General features: G+C 40.0%; 1 protein-coding gene across 3 annotated transcripts in view; it reads right to left on the reverse strand.

Moving 5' to 3' along the window:
• Positions 1-21801, reverse strand: part of VEPH1 (ventricular zone expressed PH domain containing 1) — a 224923-nt gene that overhangs the window by 185983 nt on the left and 17139 nt on the right. For 2 of the 3 annotated variants that reach the window (XM_087870310.1, XM_045811845.2), the window contains exons 3-4: positions 18871-19086; positions 8037-8211 (exon numbers count right to left, since the gene is read on the reverse strand). In XM_087870310.1, the coding sequence (XP_087726436.1) occupies positions 8037-8211; positions 18871-19086 (391 nt within the window). The remainder of the gene's footprint in view (positions 1-8036; positions 8212-18870; positions 19087-21801) is intronic. The other variant, XM_045811893.2, reaches the window with a different exon arrangement.

Consider the following 21801-nt stretch of genomic DNA (forward strand, 5'->3'; position numbering starts at 1 on the left):
TTTGGTGTAACAATATAGAAGAAGCTTGGGTCTCCCGTGCTGTGAAGCGGCCTTGCCAGTCCTGGGCTGCCTGTTTCTTCACTTCTCTAACATGGAGAAAACCACACTTCTGTCATTTTAAATCCACTACTGTTTGACCACCTAATCTGATCCAGTAGAACAATTTTTTTAAAAAATTGAAAAGACCACACACACTTTATTTCCTCAAAACATTCATAGACTATACTTAGAAAATATATTTTCCAAATTCTCAGAGAGTTGGCTCTCTGGCTTTCTTTCTTTCTTTTTTTTTTTTTTCTAATAGGATTTAACGAGTTTCAGAATACATAGTGTCAGCAAAAGGAAGAAGTTAGAAATATGTAAAACTGAGATAAAATTTCTTTAAAAAAATATCAATTTGCTGGCTTACTTTGGCAGATTGACAAGGAGTTTCGTTCACCAGAATGGCTATTAAGGGCATCACTGTATCATGGCATTATAAAATAATTGTGCAAGATGACTGAAGTTATTAGGAGGAAAAAATGCACTATATATATAAAATATAAAATACTAGGTATGTGTGTGCTAGAGTGACCAACTGTTCCGGTTTGCCTGGGATTGTCCCAGCTTTAGCACTGAGAGTCCTGTGTCTCAGAAATCCCTTCCGTTCTAGCCAAATTGTGACAGTTTGTCACTTTGTCACTCTAGTATGTATGTCTGTATGTCAGTAGAACAATATTTTTGCAGAGGTATATATGAATATAGGAACAAAATAGAGTTGATATATTTTCCTTGTCTATTACAATGTAAATTGGCTTTTAGTGAAATGTTTATTCCTTTAAAATATATTCAGAACATTTTACTACTAAATATATATTGTAGAATTTTAAAGTTTGGTATTTATAATTACTTAGTTAACTTCACTTTGAACAATTACATTTGCAAACAGAAGAAATCATCGATTTTTATTTTTTTTTAATTAAATTTTATATTAGGAAGCTCTTCTTTGAGAAGCTTACTAAGGCCAAATGTTTCCAGAACTCTCTTTTAGCCACTTGATAAATAGCACTCATATGGTTAAAAATCTTGGTCAGAGTAATTATAAACGTTCACATCTATATTCATGGATTCAGTGAGCTGGAAAACTGAGATTACTGATGCTTGCATTCAGTTTTATAAATCTGGACTGTGGAAGAAAGCACGCTGGCCTTGGGCTCAGAAATTCACCATTTGAGGGGTACCTCGGTGGCGCAGCCGTTAAGCGTCTGCCTTTGGCTCAGGGCGTGATCCTGGCGTTATGGGATCGAGCCCCACATCAGGCTCCTCTGCTGGGAGCCTGCTTCTTCCTCTCCCACTCCCCCTCTTGTGTTCCCTCTCTCGCTGGCTGTCTCTGTCAAATAAATAAAATCTTAAAAAAAAAAAAAAAGAAAGAAAAAGAAATTCACCATTCGAATCCTAGAGCACCATCACCTACCAACTAGAAGTTGGACCTGCCAACTAATCTTTATGGGTCTCGCATTAGCCCAGAAGTTAGAGATAACAGGACTTGCCTCCCTGGCTGAAGGATTATTATGAAAATAACAAAAACTGATAATATATCTAAATGTACTTTCTCAACCATAAAACAATATTTGAAATACACATTGTCTTAAAAAAAAGTTTTTCCAAGTTGTTCCCAGTGCATTAAATAAAAAAGCAGCAAACATGCAAAAATACAAACAAACAAGCAAATGTGCAGATTCCCTTATATGGTGGGTGAGAGATTCTCCGAAGCCCGCCTGGGACGGTCCTCTCTGTGCAGGCCTTCTTTTACTTCACAGCAACACCTGCTGGTGGAGTCAAGAAGGTGCAAACTCCGGAGCGCAACCGGTCCCAACGTAGTTAACAATTCAGAAGAGGTCCTCTTTGTTTCAAGGTGTGTCTCAATTTCTTGATCCACATTTGGGTTGGCTTTTTAGAGCATCATTTTAAATATTTCCCTATGTGTATTATTATTCAGTTTGAATATTCTTAATAAGATTGCTTAGTAGCCTGTTTCCTAGCAATTGGATTAATAAATTCTTTCTGAACAACTTGTAATACAGTGAGCTTAAAACTTTGTTCTTTAAGAATAATTGTGTCATGAATCTTTAATGGCTAAGTATCTCCCCAAGGAGTATAAAACTCCACAAATGAATCTGGTTCTGTCTTTAATATTTTAATATGGGCCTGGTACATGGCAGATGCTCAATTAGAGATGACAATGACCATGACGTTGATTATGAAAATGATGATAAGAAGAATCATCGTAACCATTGATGAACTACGTGCCTGGCATTGTGCAAAGTAGAACTGCTTTATCTGCTTAAGCCCCATCTCACCCTATGTGGTACATATTATTACTACCATAATAAATGAGAGGTTCATTTTCTATCTCTATTTTCTGAGACAGCTCACCCATCAGTGGTTTGAATTTTGTCTCACATAGAGAAAGAAATGAGGTGAATTTATCATAATTAGCTAGACAGTCTCTTCTAGACTTTTGCCAGTAAGTCAGAAAGGAATTTGGACTCTTGCTGAGACAATATTACATTTTCTTTCCAAAGACTCTCTACTTAAGTTTCCAATCATTTGAGGTCATCTCGTGATCTGTGCCAGAAGACCATATAAAAGGCATACTGACAGAGAGGCGTATTTCCTTACTATGACCACGGATTCGGAAACACCGGGGAGGAGACATCAGTGCTTTTACTTTTGATAGGAGTTATGTACATTGCATCACAGAGTTCCGAATCAAAATTTGGAAAGGGTTTCCCTGTAAGTCCTCAAATAATCCCTTATAGTCAGAGATATCCTCATTTTCAGGATCTCTGATAACATTGTCAGCTTCCTGGGTAAAAGACATGCTAAATTATGCTGTATTAAGCACTGGTTGTGCTTTTATATGCCAACACCAGGCAGGTTTTACAAAGCATCTATGTGGAAAAGAACAAGTTTGGAGAATTATTCAGGAATACTGAAAAATGACTCCCACTCTGAAAAGGTGGTGATATCACAAAATATTAAATTACTTCTGGTATTATTTAAGCAGAAAACAAATTTATTACCTAATAAATTTTTTAATTCAAGGGGAAGAATTTAATATTTCCCATTAAGTACAATTTTAGTCGTAGGTTTCTGTAGATATCCTTCATTAGATTAAGGATGTTCCCTTCTATCGCTAGTTTGCATAGAGATTTTTTTTTGTCATGAACAGACTTTGAATTTTATAAAAGAAGAGGATATATATATGCATATAGGTGTGTATATATGTATATATATATATATATATATATAATATTCTCGTGATTATATATAATTTTACAGACACACATATATACATACATACACAATATACCCTTAATGAGTTTCAGGAAGTTCTCCAAAATTCCTAGTTCTCAAAGAACTTTTTTCTTTTTAAAGATTTTATTTATTTTTTTGAGAGAGAGAGAGAGAGCAGAGAAAGAGAAAGAGAGCTGGGGGAGGGGCAGACGGAGAGGGAGAGCAGACTCCCCACGGGAGCAGGGAGCCCCATGCCAGGCTCGATCTCAGGGCCCTGGGATCATGACCTGAGCCAAAGGCAGATACTTAACCGACTGAGCCACCCAGGTGCCCCAACAAAAAACTTTTTTCATGCATGGGTACTGAATTTATGTGATGCTCTTACTCATCAGATGACTTTTTGACCTTTTAGTCTTTTACTGGGGGGAATTACATTTTGAATATTAAGACATTCTTTCATTCCTAGGATAAACTTAACTGAATCATTACGATTTTATAAAATGAGGATAACAATAGTTCGTCCATCATAAAATATGGGGAGAATTACATGACTAAGAAGACCAGAAAATGGTACACAGGAAGTGCTCAGCAAATAAGAACTATTACTTTCCTTAAGCCTTGCTGGAGTCATTCTGATTTCTGATTTGTGATTTGTGCTTCTGTGTTCATAATTAAGATGGGCCTGATTTTCCTTTCTTATGTTGCCCTGTTCTGGTTTTGATATCACGTATATCAAGCCTCACAGAATTAGTTGGAGAATGTTTTTTAATTATCTGAAGAAGTTTAGCCAAGCCTGTAATTATTATTTGCATATTTGTTCTAATTGGTCTATAACACTAAATGGGACAGATGGGTTTTTCTTTTTCCTTTGTGGGGGTGGGGTTGATTTAAAAATATGGATATAACTGTCTTATTTGTTATAGGGATATTCAGGTTTTCTAACCCCTTAGCTCTCAAGCATGCACCAAGGCAATAATGCTCATACCTTTCATCTTTCCTTCAAATGGAAGGACTTTTCACAGTTTCCTTCTCACTGAGAGAACTTGGAGAATACAAAACAGACAAATTGGAGTCTAAGCAATTTAAATAAAAATCAATTTCTATTTACATAGAAAGTCAACATTATTACTTATATATGATTATTAATAATGAAAAGTAGTAAAAATTGGCTTGGAATTATTGAAATATTTGCCTTCAAGGATACTTGCCAGTCTCTAATGATTGACTTACAAGCATAAAGGAGACATTTCGTTTGGAATCAGGGACAGACATATATATAAAACGACCGAAAAATATGATCAATGGAGTAACATCAACCAAGCACAAGGAGCAGTCCCCACTGGTATACCACAAGTCTTGCCTGGCCCCATCTGATCTACTTTTTCATTAGTGTTTTGAAATGAAGGGAGAGTGGTTCTATTCTTAAAATTTACAGATGCCAAGAACCTGGGAAGAACTGCAGATACACCGAGAGGGAAGAATCATTATCCAATAGGGTCTTGTTATGCCAAAGCAATGGGCTGAATCTCTAGTATAAAAGTATAAAAGTAAATACATAAAGCTGTTTGCTGGTACCCAGTATTCATTTTAGCCATTGCTGGCAACAGCCCTGGATTTGGTTAGGGGGTGATCTGCACCCCATTCATGTGGTTCTACTGTAGTTGTCCCCCATCTCTTGCTTTGATGGTGGTTCACTACTCAAGCCTGGTCAACTGAAATACTGTATTCCCTGACAACAATGATGGATTGGTTCAGAAATGGGTGTGTGACCCATGTCGGGTCAAACAGAGACAACGAGACCGAATATGGAGTTTCTTTTGTTTAATTGTATTCATGATGATATGAGTTGGAAGCTGCAGAGGGCTATAATATGGAATATGAAAATCCAACTCAAAGGAAGAAGAGCTGAGTAATGACTTTTGGGACTGCCATTGAGCCCTGAATCAAGCCATATGGGAAGTCTGATATACTTATGCACTTTTCAGTCCTATGTTCTGATAAGAAGTTCTTCCTCCTTAACCTCCTCTTTCTCCTTCTTTCCTCTTCCTCTTCCCCTCTTCCTCCTCTTACTTTTTCTCTCATTCCTCTTCTTCACAATCACCATCATTGTCATCATCATCAAGTTATTTTTACCTGGAGTTTCAATTACTTAAAATACTACTAATTGGTAACATGGGATAATAATAGGACTTTTGTTATGGAATTTTTGTGAGGATTAAATGATATAATCCTATAATCTGTATAAAGTGCTTAATACAGTATTTGACATAAAGAGAGCGTGAAATAAATTTTAGCCATTTTAGTTAGAATTGTTTTTATGATCATTATTGGTATCAATGAGAGGATGACCATTTGGTGGGGATTTAAGCATTGCCTGGGTAATTGAGCTAAATGACGTTTAATGTCCCAACATAAGATTCCATAATTTTTTAATTCTAGTTGTGTAAAAAAAAATAGATCAAATCAAGAAACTGTAATACTTTAGCATTTTCTGTAGAAGTAGAAAAATGGGAGAATGCAGATTAAGATAATATAAGTCAAGGAGGAAGATCTAAAGTGGAGAAACTGTAGGTAAAGAAAAACAGAAATCCTAATGATGGTTCCTAAAGCTGATTGCAGGGAATACATGACAAAGATTTGCAGAGCAGAAAACTTACTGAGAGACAGTAAGATCCCCTCTACTTTGTAGGTCTAAGTTTGATGGGCTCGTGTGAATGATTGGAGAGTTTCACAGACACATTCGTCTCAAAAATCTAAGCCCTGAAATATGTAGCCCCAACTTCTTTTAGTCAAATTATCATTTCTTTTATGGTAATTTTTATAGTGCCAGATCAAATAAACCAAATCATTTGTTTATTTCAAGTGCTTGTAGTGAATTCAGAAAGTGCATTTTGTGTTTCAAAAGACTTCTTTGTCATTGAAAGTGCATTTCAAAAAAGGAAAAAAAACACAAATACATGAGCTCAGTTCTTGGCAGCTGCGAAGAAACAATTCATTTTTGTGGTTTTTTTTTTCCAATAAATCTTGTTACTTGCAAGTCTATCATGGTTTTAAAATGTGTGGTATGTATACGTGTTTATAATATCATATAAAATCTGTTCCAAATATGTAGCCAAGGTGATGAAAAAAGTGTAACTGCTTTTCTGGACTTTTAGAAAATTTAGTATCATGATTAAAAGTTAAGTGAGGAATTCAATCCTGTAGCCAAAGAAAATGAGAAATGAATGATACCGACTAGTAATATCAGTGACAGATCTTTAGAGAGGAACACGGGTAGAGTGATGAATTTCCACTGTCATGGCTGGGGTTCAGACATATCTGGGCATCTGGCGGACCACTGGGGTGGCTGGTCAGATGTTCTGGAAGGGGAGTGCTAAGAACTCTTCTTGGGAATGTCTGGCATAATGAAAAAAAACCTTAGTCCTTGGTGGGCCATAGTCATTTTGAGAACTGGATGACTGATTTCTTGCTAGTTTGACTCTTGGCTAGATAGCTAAGCCCAAGAAAGAGAGAGAGAATATTTCAGACAGAACAGAAGGCTACATTTTCCTGCAAACCTGGGAACAGGTTGGTATTGGGAGCTAAGTAACCCCACTCTGGGGCCTCTCTACCAAAGTGTAACACCAAGGAGAAAGATGGGTGTTCCCCACAACATCCTGCCACGGGCGGCCACATGAGATTAGTGTGCTGAGGACTGGTGGCTCCTGAAGCTTCGGGGGTAGTAGCACAAAGGGACAGAGGTTGCCATCCCTGGCAAGGCGGTGTGCAGTGAAATCCATTCCTGGGCCCTCCAGGGAAGCAGCCACAGTTTGCTGGGCTTAGGGTGGTGGAAGTGGACACCAGCACAGCGTGCTGCTCCAGGAGGCATGGAGACAATAAGGGCATGGACTTATGGACTGGTCTGCATACCCAGAAAGTGAGCATTTGTGGGGCACCCCTGGGGACTCTAAGAAATACTTGGTCAAGGGCTGATGTTCAATTTGAGCATGTGGGGTACGTGGCAGTAAAATGTGGGCCAAGATATTCGTGGACCTCATACATTTTTATTAATGAGAACTGGGGACATTGGGTGCATATCACATAATACCATATACTGTTCTCTGATCCCAAATCAAAAAACAAAAAACCATGGCTTCTGATAGATCTGGAGCCAAAGGAAAAAACATAAGACAAAAGAGAATATTTCTATTGGACTAATCCGATCTCTTTCATGCAAATGTGAAACAATTAACAGAGATGTCCTGATTGATTTTTTTATGGTAATATTTAACACAAACAAATTAGTCCCAAATCATGTTCACGTTTAAGAAGTCGTCACATGTTCTCTGGCGTGCTTTATCTAACATTCCTTGTGTTGGAAACCAAAGGCAGGAACGGTTCTCCACCTACCGCTGAGAGCAGCGGGACATGCTCCACTCAGTGCGGACAGGTAGGTTCTCTACAATTGGTAGCTGGACAAGGTGACCAGAAGCGTGGAAAACACCATTCTCCAAACTGAGAGATGTAGAGTTGGAAGAGAGAGAGCTTACAGCTCCCCTATCAGTCCAAATAATTCATCTGCCCAGTGAAGAGACATGGACTCAGCCAGCCCAAGACACCTCACCCCTGTTCACCAGCCAACTAGTGGCAAAGCAGAGAATCTAACATACCTCGCAACCCTCTAGGTCTCCCTTTCCACAAACCATTAAAATGGGTCATGAAAATACTTTAAAACCATTCCTGAAAAAACATGCCCAAGCTCAGCCGTTGCACCATACCTTGGAGTATGCTCTTTACTATAACGTCTGTGTGATCAGCCAGGAGATCTGCCTTGGTGATCGCAGCCAGGGACAGGTAGTTGGACATATCCCTGCACAGTTCCTTGTTGCTCCTGTGGAGGAATTTCACCGCGATGGGGATGGCTAAGGCCATCACACGGGGCCGGTTGTAATTCTGAGGAAACACAAGAAAGCAACAAATAAGTGGCTCATTATTCATTCATGTATTCATTCATCCAAAAAATATTTATTGAGCTAATCTCCAGAGTGCAGCTGTGAAAACACAGGCCCCGCCCTGTCTTCATTGTATCTGGGCCTCTGGGAATTCTTGCTTTTGTTGGGCAGCCTTGGAGGCAAACAGGAGGCCAAGAGCCTAAGCTGCTGAGGGCACGGGCGGCAAAGTGCACGGTGCTGAGGCAACGAAGGAGGAACACCTAACCCAGCCCTGGAGGGTGTCAAGAAAGACTTTCTAGAGGGAGTGATGTCTTAGCTGGACCTGGTGGATGACCAGGAGACGGCTGTGTGATGGCAAGGAAAGGGGTGGATGGGAGGAAAAGCACGTGTGGAGGCACAGAGGTGACGGAGAGCGTGCACCATTGGAACTGTGACTAGTTCAGCACAGTGGGAGGGTGCTACCCGTGGGAACGCTGGGGTAGGGAGGTGGGCACAGGGACCGAGAAGTAAAAGGGGCAAGATTATGAAAGATCTGGCATTCTACGCCAAGGAGTTTGGAACTGATCTTTAGGGTGATCGGGAGTCACTGATGACAAAAATAACTCATCAGATTTACACTAAACACCCAAAAGAATGTTGAACAAGGTGTTTTGTGACTATATCTTAAAAACTAAAGTTTCAGCCAGTGAGATTCAGAAGGAAAAGGTGAATGAACATGACTAAAAACTACAGAAATTCTGGGTCCTGAAATAATTCTCTTTGTGATTAGCCATCAATATCCTTATATATAAAATAGTGCCATCAGCATTTAATTGCCTAATTAGGGAATAGTTAAAAATACAAATTATTTTCTTAAAAATGAATGGTTTGGGATGCCTAGATAGCTCAGTGGGTTAAGCGTCTGCCTTTGGCTCAGGTCATGATCTCGGGGTCCTTGGATCGAGTCCCACATCAGGCTCCTCGCTCAGCAGGAAGCCTGCTTCTCTCTCTGCCTGCCTCTCTACCTGCTTGTGCTCTCTCTCTCTCTGACAATTAAATAAATAAAATGTTTTTTTAAAAAAGATTCACTACCATCAACTATTTTGACCATCAACTCCATCCTTTAGCCTAACTATAAGGCAAAGGTGGCACACAGCACACTATGTTTGACTTCATATTATTATAACAGAAATAAAAGGTAGTTGTTTTTCTATAACCATTCATGTGAAAAGTGCTTATATCTTTCCACCTGTGGATTACTCCCTCTAACACCTCCCACAATTCTGGGTTTGGGGTAGGTGTTCAATAAGCATCTGAGAAACTGAATAACTAATGAAGAAAATGTAAATCCATTGTGATAGCTGTCATCAGGAACAAAATGTGACGGTAAGGGAAGCACGGAGGTGGGGGGGTCCATTTGCTCCCATGTCTCTTGCTCATGTTGCTGTTCGTGATGGCTGAGTATGGGTCTGAACCTCCAACGCCAACCATTTTCTGAACTAGGTGATTGGGCAGGGGAGTTGTTACACACTCGTTAGCAGACTCCTACTTCTATGGCCAAGGTGCCATGATACTTCTTTCTCATGGGGGCATTTGCACCCTTGACTTTAAGAGTCATCAAATGAGTCAGACATTGACCAATCAGAGAATCACATTTCTTTGGTGCAAATGATAGGTTCCAGAATGGGCAAGTTACCCAATTACAGGTGAAGAGTAATTAAAGGGCTCTGTGAAAGAGATCCTCTCTTCTACTGAATCCAAAATATTGAGGATGGAAGACCAAGAGTAGCTGCTGCCAGACTGTGACCTCAGTAGGAGAGAATCTGAATGACATGCAAGGCCACATGCATCTATTTGAGAGAAGTTGAGAGAAAATAGGTTCTGGTAACATCATTTGTACCCCATGCATTAGGCTGTGCTTGAGGCCAATACTAGCCCCCAATTTTTCTAAGGTGAGTAAATTAACTCTTTTGTCCCTCCTAGGCCCTAGAAACAAAAATAGACCTATAAAGCCTTAATCCATTTCTGTAGTTCCACCCATTTTCCAGATTCAAGGATGAATCTGACTCCTGAGCAGAGAAAGTAAGTATTCAAAAACCTAACCTGATATCCCACAGTTAAGTCAGCCATATTGAAAGTCTGACCCTAGCCCTTTGTGACAAGTCCTGTGCTTCTATAGCAGTTCCACTCACTAGGCTTCTGTCCCATCCTTCACAGAGTTCCTAACACCGTCTAACTATTGGGACCATGGCTTGCAGCCAGACTTCTCTGATACCAGGCTTTGACTTTATCTAGAGTATTTCCTCTCCTGGTGAATTTAATTGGGCCTGATTGGACTGGGCCATTACTGATGTGATGAGCTGTGAGGCCTCCCTGGGAGGCTGACTGCTCCCTGCCTTTCAGCTTTAGAAGTCTGAGTGTGTGCTTAGTCAGGCCAGACAGAATTGTTTGGATCCACTGATGCTAACTCACACCAAGGGATTTCCAAAAGCCAGTGCATAATCAGGCATGCCAGTTTACTCGTCTACAGGGAGGGTCTTTCCTAGGTCAGACTCTTTCACATTATCAGGATATCAGGAACCAGATTACTAACCAGAATGTTCACTGATGGGCACAAAATCAGATAAGAGCAGAGAGAGCCTGAGGATTACGTCATCCAGGCCATGGTGAAACCCGACTCAAATAACAATCCTATCCCATAACCAAATCCCCATCTCTAGGACTGACTGGAACTTTCCTGTCCATAAGATTCGGTCTCTACCCAGTGCCCCCGCCCCCCAACACACACACACAAAACAGTGCTGGGTAATTGTGCTAATTGTGCCATAATAATGACCCCCCCCCCCCACTGAGCATCCTCCTTTTTGTTGACATATTCTTCAGAGTATGTTTAGGAAGTGGTATTGTTTAGCAAGGCCGATTGATTTGTCCATTTTCTCTATTATAATCTTATTCTATCCCTGCCCCCCTGAGGTTATAGTCAAGTTACCTCAATTACAGCATTTTGGTATTTCCCAAACCTCTCAGTTTCACCTATACAATTTTTTAGATTGCCGCTACAGACAGCCAATATTTCCATTAGGCGTAGACTTTTGCTAGTTTAACTTTTAGATGACACATCTTTATCCCTATCATGGCTGATCAAATACCTAGTTTTGAGAGTGGAACACAATCACACAATTCTTCTCAGAGCTTTCCAACAAAGAACTTTGTGGAAAGGTTTACCTATTCTGAGTCTTTAGCCAAGAACAACTTGCAGCTGGAGAAGTACACGTCTTCCATTGGAGGAATACATGTCCAAGCACATTTACCTGTAACTTGCTTAGAAACCACAGATGGTAGCATTGGAAGTACAACTCATGTTCCTAATTGTGAACACAGACAGTGAAAGATCAATGAAAATCAGTATTCGTAGCAACTGATATTTTTTAATCTTAGGGGTGAGCTAATGTTTGCCAGCAACCATGAAAGAACACACTGTCTTAACCAATTCCATCATTTTCTTCTTACAACAATTCTAGATGTTCTAGAAAAAAATAGTAGGCAGCTATTAAAGTCTTTGAAGTGTGATTCTAAATGAAATGTGTAAAATTTTTTAAAAACTATAATGTCACTGTTTTTTAATAATGACAGTATACTTTTAAAAATGCAAAAGATTGAAACTGGACCATTTCCTCACACCGTACACCAAGATAAACTCAAAATGGATGAAAGACCTAAATGTCGACAGGAATCCATCAAAATCCTTGAGGAGAACACAGGCAGCAACCTCTTCGACCTCAGCTTTAGCAACTTCTTGCTAGACATATCTCCAAAGGCAAGGGAAACAAAGGCAAAAATGAACTATTGGGCCTTCATCAAGATAAAAAGCTTCTTCACAGCAAAGGAAACAGTCAACAAAACTAAAAGGCAACCTACAGAATGGGAGAAGATATTTGGACATGTTTTATCAGATAAAGGGCTAGTATCCAAAATCTATAAAGAACTTATCAAATTCAACACCCAAAAACCCAAAAAATCCAGTCAAGAAATGGGCAGAAGACATGAACAAACAGTTCTCCAAAGAAGACATCAAAACCACAATGAGATACCACCTCGCACCCATCAGAATGGCTAAAACGAACTCAGGAAACAACAGATGTTGGCAAGGATGCAGAGAAAGGGGAACCCTCTTACAGTGTTGGTGGGAATGCAAACTGGTGCAGTCACTCTAGAAAACAGTATGGAGTTTCCTCAAAAAGTTAAAAATGGAGCTACCCTCTGACCCAGCAATTGGACTACCAGGTATTTATCCAAAGGATACAAACACAGTGATTTGAAGGGGCACCTGCACCCTGATGTTTATGGCAGCAATGTCCACAATAGCCAGAATATGGAAAGCACCCAGATGTCCATCGACAGATGAATGGATAAAGAAGAAGTGGTATGTAATACATATATAATGGAATATGATTCAGCCGTCAAAAAGGATGAAATCTTACCATTTCCAATGACATGGATGGAACTGGAGGGTATTATGCTAAGGGAAATAAGTCAGTCAGAGAAAGACAAATACTACATGATTTCACTCATATGTGGAATTTAAGAAACAAAATATATGAACATAGGGGAAAGAAAGGAAAAATAAAATGAAAATAGGGAGGCAAACCATAAGAGATGGTGAACTCTAGGAAACAAACCGAAGGTTGCTGGAGGGGAGGTGGGTGGGGGGATGGGGTAACTGGGGGATGGGCATTAAGGAGGGCACTTGATGTAATGAGCGTTGGGTATTATATGCAACTACTAAATTCAACCTCTGAAACTAATAAAACTAAATAAATACAAAATAAAAGTCAAATATAAAATGAAAATATAATGTCATTATTGAAAACCAAAACAAAACTTCAACACGCTCAACTTTTCTATTTTCCTCCCATAAATGTCATCTGGAAATCTCTCACATGACAGGAGGAGTAAAACATTGAGCAAATAGCAAATCATTTGTATAAACACCAAGGAATTATTACCAAAGACTTTCAATCTCTAACTAGTGTCTAGGCCATTTCTAGTGTATCAAGAAGCCATGGGCACTGATGACAGAAACAGGATACGAGTGAGGGCCTGGGAGGCCAAGAGGAGGCTAGAAAGACACAGGTCCCATGGACCTAACAGGTACCATACAACCTCCTTCTAACGGCTGAGCTTCACTCTCAAGTAAAGCAAAAGGAGTTACTAACCCAGTAGATCTCAGGCCCACGAATTTATGTTATCTTTAGGATTATTTAGATCGCAGGAATGCTAATGGTACACACTCAAAGAAAGCCCAATGATCACTTGTACAAATAAACCACGTTAACAGCAGCTGTTAATGCTGGAGCTTACGATGGCCCTTGCCCCTCGGTGCAGACGTGAGCGTGTTGGTATGCATATCCTCTTACACACAATTTAGTGTCTGGTACTCAGCGAACACATTCAGTGAGGTACAGGGTAGATATAAAGACCTGCTCATAGGGACAGTTATTTTTAGCTCTAGAAGCAGAACAAAAGCTCTTTGTTCCACGGATGCCAAGAATTATATTTCTTAACTAGATTAGCACCAATTTGAGCTTTTGGTGGAGGTTTTCCCTTTGAAAACATGCGCTTCGGGAACATTTCCCAGAGTTTTAAAATTGAAAAGAATAAAGCGAAGTAAAAGAGATATGTATCTGAGATGATAGCAAAAGAGCTCTTGGGTTTAAATGCAACTAAAAGCCATAAGAGCGTAATCTCAAGAAATATTCAGTGTCATTTATTAAGATCACTGTTTTACCCTACATCACTGATCAGATAAACAAGCAAATTTTGGATTTATATATAAAAGCCTTGGTTCTTAGCAGCATGGGTATAAATAAAATCTAAAACGGCACATACACCTACCCAGTGTATTTTTAGACAGATAATAAGGGAATGGGTCTCAGTAACCTGGGAGGTTGTGTCCCAGTCTCCTCCCTTCTTCTTTCTTTCTTTCTTTCTTTCTTTCTTTCTTTCTTTCTTTCTTTCTTTCTTTCTTTCTGTGCCATTGTCTTGTGTGGCATTAACTGACAAATAAGTACTGGGATCCATTTTAGAGAGAAACATAGCTGTTCTGCAAAATCCAGAGGGCAGCCACATCTCCTGATCTATTCAATCCTTCCTTCCTTCCTTCCTTCCTTCCTTCCTTCCTTCCTTCCTTCCTTCCTTCCTTCCTTCAATAAATATTATTTTGAGCACTTACTATGTGCCATTCACTATTCTAGGTGCTGGGACTACATCAATAAAACAGACCTTCTATTTTGGGGAGAGGGAGATAAGCGTCGAACAGTGGCTAAAAGAAATAAATGAATAGCTTGTTAGAAAGTATTGAGTGCTATTTTCGAGTTTTAGGAAGGTAATGCCAACCAGAATGAGTACTCGTGCATCCTGTGTCCCAAGTAGTTTGTGTCTATAATCCAATGACGATGGAATCCTCACAACAAACTCACGAGACGGCTGCGGCATTGTACAGATGAGGACATTAAGGCACAGAAAGACAGACTTGCGCAAGAGCGCAGTGCTGCTGAACAGTAGCGCTGGGATCGCCCACTGAATCAGCTTCTGCACCGAGCTAACCGATTCTGCGTCTAAGAGCTGCGAGGGAAATGCTCCCAAAATGTCCAAGGCACTTCGCATGTGATGCCAGCCAGGGACAGACTTCGAATCTTCACATAGCATTAACTGAGGAGGAAATAAGAAAACTGAAGTGTGGAATCAAGGTGAATGGACAGTTGGTCCATCTACAAAAAAGAAAAATAAATACTTTCTGGTTTCTAACCGTGAATCTGAGGACTATTGCTCTTCCTCCCTCCTGCCCCCTTCCTCCCTCCTGCCCCCAGCGATCCCCTTCGTCATTCAGTCATCAACATGAGCAGAGATGGACAAAGAGATAAAATGCTGAGCTTCCCTGGCAACAGCTCTGTAAGGAGTTTGGTTGGTAAAGACGTTCTTACTGCCTCAGCTCATAAAACCGGGCATTGACTCTCAACATCATAATGGTTGGCCTGTCCATTCAAGCTAGAATTTCATTTTAGTACCTCAGCTATGTCAATAATTACAACCTCCCTGAGGTACATTTTTATTTTCTTCAACCCTCTCGAGGTTTGAATTTATCCTAGAATGTATTGTGCCTTATAGGGAGTATCTTCCTTTTCAGGATTTTTCTAGAGGCAAAGAAATAGGCATTGAACTCCTCATAGCAATCTGGTCAGAGGAAGCTGTGGTGGGAGATAGGAACTTCTGGAGAGTGGCTAGACCACAAATGGAGATTGCTTTTATAATAAAAGATGGTTCTCGTGAGCAGCACATATTGTTATGCCCATTTTACACATGGCAGAACAGAGGGATAAAATCACTTGCCCAGCTCTCATTTATATAAGACCAAGAGCATTTGACTCGAAGGCCCTCAAGCTCCAAAGCTCTTTCGGCGTCTCCTACAGGAGTCAGAATTTTAGACCGGAAGGTGAGCTGGGAGATCACCTGGTTCATCCTCTGTTTTACAAAGGACAGATTGTGAGACTTGTTCAAGGACATGGGCCAGGTTTGTAAAAGCATGTCACCCAAGGCAAAAGAAACCACAACTCACAAGGACACGTCACACAGGTACTGATTTTGGACTGAGGAATGCAGAGAAAGCGAATACTGGAATTTTAAAAACTGCTTTAAGGTAAATGTGGCAAATTCATACATGGAGGGGCCAAGAAAAGAAAGAATGAAATATATAATTACTAATTAAAAGTGGAAAAGGAAGGAGTCACCTGGGGTAGGTTTGGAGTGTAGGTTAAAAAATCAATTTGGGAAAAAAAGACAGAAGGTTTCTGTGCGTGTGAACATATTTAGCTTGAAACGACAGTGAAATGGCCAGAAAAAAAATATCGAGTAAAATGGCCAAGAATGTGGGAAGAACGGGTAGGTCCGTGCCGGATAGTGTGATGCTGGCATTGTTTATCTGGGGAGGTAGAAGGGTGGAGAAAGAATCACTCTTCCTTTGTTGTCTTGTTGTTTTTATGGTTTTTGTGCAAGCTCAAAACGCTAAGGGGTTGGCTTTAAAGTTGATCTACTATTTTATTTTGCTGAAAAAACAGAACAGAAGATGAGTCATCTGGATTTCTACATGGTTCCCACAAGAGCCTAAATTACGTGTAGTACAAAATCGTGTTTTCAATATTTACCAGAGGCCAAAAATTTTCCCTTAAAATTTGATCAAAGCTAAGCAGCAAAGCTGCAACCACAGCCTTGCCTTTGGTTCCTGGGGCTGCCTTTCTGGAACCACATCCCCAGGGGTGGCCTGCACAAATCACCAAACTTTGCCAAAAAGCAAGTTCGCCTTTAGGGCTCCCTGACTCCCATTTTAATACCTTCTGCCTCGTTGGAGGGCACAGCGAACAGCCTGTGCCCACACGGGCCCTTCAGGCTCGAGGCGCCCCTTTCTGTGACTCACTTGTCCCTCTCAACCGAGGGGCTTATCCCATAGCCCCGTTCTCTGTCCCTTCCCAAAGCATCAGTGCCTGTGCTTAGTAAGGCCCTGCTCTCAACGGTCTTACAGATTCATTTCCTTGGAGTCACGTCTCTACCATTTAGCAAAGCATTAAGTTTACTGTTTTTGTTTGCTCCCCACCTCCAACCCCCTTTTTAAGTAGGAAACCTAATGTCTTTGCCCAGAATGAAACATCCCCTTTACGTTTAAATTTGGGGCAGTTTGAAGGGCAGCCTGCTTAAAATTCTTTGACCTTGATCTCAGCTGACAAATCTGGACTTCTGCACAAGCTTGGAATGTTCTGCCTGCTTGAAATGTCCTCTTGCTCCACCTTTCCTACCTGGTGAAATTGCCGCTCATTGCTCATAAATTTTGCAAATGTGGTTTCCATCCAGGAAGATTTCCTGAATCTCTAGAACTGTGCTGACACAGAAGCCACGGCCCATGGGAAGGAACTGAGCACCTGAACTGTGAACCGGCGAAGTAACACACCAGATTTCTAAGGTTGATATACAACAAAAGTATAACATCTCCTTTTTATATTGATTATGTGTTGAAATAATATTTTGGATATATTAGGTTAAGGAAAATATATTATCAGATGAATTTCATCTGTTCCCTTTCTCTTCTTTTTCATGTGACTACTAGAAAATTTGAAATTACATATGTGGCTGGCTTATGTTTGTAGCTTACGTTCCATTTCTATTGGATAGCACCGCTCTAGAGTCCAGACCAATGGCTCTGAATTGCAGTGGGAGCTGGGGAGTATGGATGATTTGTGAATTTCTGTTTGACGTTTGTGGAACGGCACTTTGGAGTAAGATAATCTGTTTTTGATGAATGTCAATAACATATTGTTGTTATATCCACGCAGCATTAATCTTTCACTAATTTTGCTGAAATCCCCATTTCCTCCCTTCTTATCCCTAACCCCGGGCACAAAGGAAAAACAGTGTGACAGGGTGTATAGAGTCTTTTGTTCAGTTGACCAGTGTCTGGTCTAGACAGACAAAATAGAATATGGTCCACTTAAATATGTGGAGAAGAGCAGAAGGCAGTGGAGGAAAAAGAGGAGGAGGAGGGGGAAGATGAAGAGGAAGAAGGCAAAGAAGAAAGGAGGTTAATGTTAGACATCACACATAGTGCTAAACACTTCCACAGAACCAGAATTTCCAGAACTGTGCTCAGAAATCACAGTTCTGAAAGATATTCATAACTGTTGTGTTGTGGGTAGGGAGGGGAAAGGAAGTTTCATGGGCACATCAGAATCAAAAACACTGTACTAAACAAAATTAACCAGCTTTCTTAATTGCAGGACTTTTCAGAGCCTTTAATATGCTATGAAACATATGACAGCCCAAAAGGGAAAAATTGAATTTAGTGTTTCCAAACTTATTTGAACGCAGAAGTCTCTTTTGAGAAACACCTATCAACATCACCAACATTTACTGGTTGGTAAAATTTGTCCTAGACGATGTCATTTCATCTGTATTCTATACACAAGAAACTGTGACTTAGGAAGTCAAGTGACTTTCCTACCATTTCAATCTTACGTAATTGGTTTGTGGCTGAGCCCAAATTCCAAATTCATGTTTACACCAGAAGACGGATTTTTTTTTTTTTTAAGTAGGCCCCATGCCCAACATGGGGCTTGAACTCATGACCCTGAGATCAAGAGTGGCATGTTCTACCCTGAGCCCCCCAGGCACAGTTAGAATAGGCATGTATTATCATGGAAAATTCACTATATATATATAGAAGTACATGTAAAAATGACTTAGTCACTTCTCTCCACATAGTCCAAGCTCATGGTCTCTCAGTTCAGACTCCACCCCTCTTTGGTCTCCATGGATAAAAGAGGTCTTTTTTTCCCTGAATTTTCCAGCATTCATCATTGGATCTCGGCATACATTAACGCTAGGTTTTGATACGTCCGCGCCTTAGCTCTCTGAATAGACTGGAGCTTGCTGAGGTGTTGCTTTGGATTCCCCAAGTGTGTCCCGCAGCCAGTAGAGGCTCTCTAGAACCTTGTGGGGCTCAGCTGTTGATGGCTTGTGGTATCTTTTTACAGCATCAAAAGGCTAGAGAAACATTAGCTCTTGGTTCAGAGACACCATGTGTTCCCCGAAGTCGCACAGCCCGCGTCAAACAGCGTGATGATGAACGCTGACATACCTGTAAAATGCAACTCATGATATCAGAAGCAATTTTTGCGTGGGGGGCGTCTTCGTCTTTCCCAGAGGGTCTTAGGCTGTGCTCCAGGCAGGAGTCCCAGAGCCCCACAAGGGCCTTGGCGTGCTCCTCAATGGACGCCGTCTCTCTGATGGCTGTCGTGATTCTCGTGATACAGATTTCAACCACGGCCTGGTCATTGTTATTGGTCTGGTAATCCTAGTTGAAAGAAAACCTTCACGTTAAATAACACTCCGGAAAGTGATCTTTCAAAGGACCGACAACATACCAACTTATTCGCTTAGCCAATGGGTGTGCCGTACCACGTGCTAAGGGGTGAGGTTGTAAAGGCCGCGTGCAAGGAGGGCCTTCTTCCTGGGAGCTGAGAATCGGGTGGACAAGGCGGTGTGCAAATGCGCTAAACCGGAGCGGGTTCCTGCTATCGCAGACCCACAGCCAGCGAGCAGGGAGGGTCCAAAGAAGCCTAATTATTCACTTGCCAAGTGGGCTTAATTTTCAGGCTGTTTTGGTTTCTAAGTCCGTTACGGGTCAGGGTTGATTTTTTTTTTTTCCTCTGACATTTCAGTGATGTTTGTGAAATGTTTCAAATCACCCTCCCATTCCCCCTCATAAACATTCCTTCTCTTTCTCTACACAACAGAACACATCATTTCAGCTCTCTTTTCAGTTCAAGTAACTACCAAATCCACGTTAGCTTTCCCCAACCAAATTTCCCTTCATGCAACTATTTAATTCTCCTTCAAATATCTAATCATCTTCATTGGGAGGTAATATGACCCACCAAAACATCTAAATGTGAAAAAAAGGCCCGTCACTTTAATTCGGAAAATTGGTCTGTCGTGGCCTGGAGGACTGAGAAAAATGAAAATAGAATGGAGCCGTGAAGCAATTTGATCCTCACACCGTCATGTGCTGTTAGAGACGGGACGTGAAGGGCTTCTCTGTCCTACTGCGGTCTCCGGCTCTGAGAATCTGGTTTAGCTATTCTATCTAATGCTGCAGTGAACATCTCAGGCATGAAGCCCTCTTCATACTTAGATTATTTATGGTCTAGATTCTCCGGAAGTGGAAATTTCTGAGACAAAGGACAGGAACATTTTTTAGGGCTCATGAGCCATACTGCCAAACTATTTTCCAGAAAGGTCTTACCGATGTATATTCCCATCAGTTGGGTGAAAGTATGCTTTCTTTCCTCGTTGCACATTTGCAAACACAGAGTATTATTAATTTGTGCTAATTTGATCAGTGAAAAACAGTTATCTCATTGCTGTTTTACTTGGAATTTTCTTGATCAGAAGTGAGGTTGAGTATTTTCACATGCTTGCTGGCCATCTGTATTTCTTCCTTTGGGAATTGCCCACTGTATCCTGTGTCACTCTTTCCTTAGATGACTTCAAGTTTTGGGATCCTCCTTTGATATCTTTTTCTACCAAGGATATTAAGTCAACATTTGGCATATTGGTTGTGACTATGTCTCCATGTCTCATTATTTTTAGTTTCTTTGCTGTTACCTATTGACGTGCTAAGTTTTTAAGGAGCCAAATCTGTCAACCTTTTGGGATTTCATTGTTTTTTCTTTTTTAAACTGGAAATTTGAGATGTTGTGGTTTGTTTGGTTTTCTTTCTTTTTTTGAAAAAGGAATACATGAACACAGTACAAAAAAACAAAAGCTATAAAGGAAGGTTTACAGTGAAAAGTTAGTCTCCCTTTCACCCTGGTTCCCTGCCCTGGGGAAACCATGTTCACAGTTTCTATGTATTTGGCAGAGAGACTCTAAGCGTGCAAATATCCCCCAAAACGTACTCCTTGCGTTCCCGCGATTCCTTTAGTGGCTTTGTTTTTTAACTTCAAACTTTCCTCATCCAAAGGTTTAATAAAAATTCTCTTGTATTTTTTCTAGATTAGAAAATACAAACTTAAAACATTTAACATTTGGTACTTTAGAAATTAATCTTGTAACCATTCATTTAGCTCTTAAATCTATCTGTTGTGTATAGAAGTAAAGATGAACATTTTCTACTAAACAGCTAATCAATTTTCCTACCATGATTTATTGAGTAATTCCATTCCAGTAATTGTTTCATAACACATCAGTTTCTATTTCAGAGTTGTCTTTTCTGTTTGCTTTTCCCATTTTCCAATTCTTTCACAATACCAATTTTGCCATTTTCTTCCTATAAACTCCACAAACTTCCAAACATGTTTCCCAGTGTATTTTATGTCTCTGTTGTGGCTGTTGACAAAATCTGTGTTTTTCCTCATTAAAACTTTTAATTAGTTATTGCCGATTAAGTCAAACTGCATTTTTTTGTATTCATTTTGTATCCAGCTGTTTAGCTCAATTCTTCTTAACTACGATCATTTTTTCAAATCATTGTCTTGGATGTTCTGGTAACATCTCTGTATTAGATCCATACCTTTTATATATTCCATGGCTCATTGTGTCGGCTTAGAATTTCCTAAGCTATTTTACATAAAAGTGATAAAAGCAAGAATGCTGGTTTAGTTCTTTCAGTTCTTGACTTTTGATTTAAAATTTTATGGTCAAAAGCAAGAAAATGCTATAGATATTTTAAATTCATATAGGCTGCATCACTTGCTTCCTATGTTTATATATTGGTTTTAATTTTTTACCTGTCTTATTAGCATCTATGGAGATAACCAAGCATGTTTCCTTAGCCAGCATACATATGTGAGTGTTATATGAACATATAGTATGAAATTTCCCAATATTAATCCATCCCCACACTTCTGGAATGAACACCACTTGGTCTGGCAGACTATTTTAGAATATTTTCTTTTACCTTTCTCCTTTGTTGGTGACTGTACTCTTTATTTAAAGCAGAATTATTACTTATGCCAGAACAGAATCCTGCTATGAAGTAAACAGGTTCTTATGGAGCCAAGTCATA

The sequence above is a fragment of the Ursus americanus genome, chromosome 20, assembly GCF_024610735.1.
Source record: "Ursus americanus isolate L20-20 chromosome 20, mUrsAme1.1.p, whole genome shotgun sequence".
Classification (NCBI taxonomy): domain Eukaryota; kingdom Metazoa; phylum Chordata; class Mammalia; order Carnivora; family Ursidae; genus Ursus; species Ursus americanus.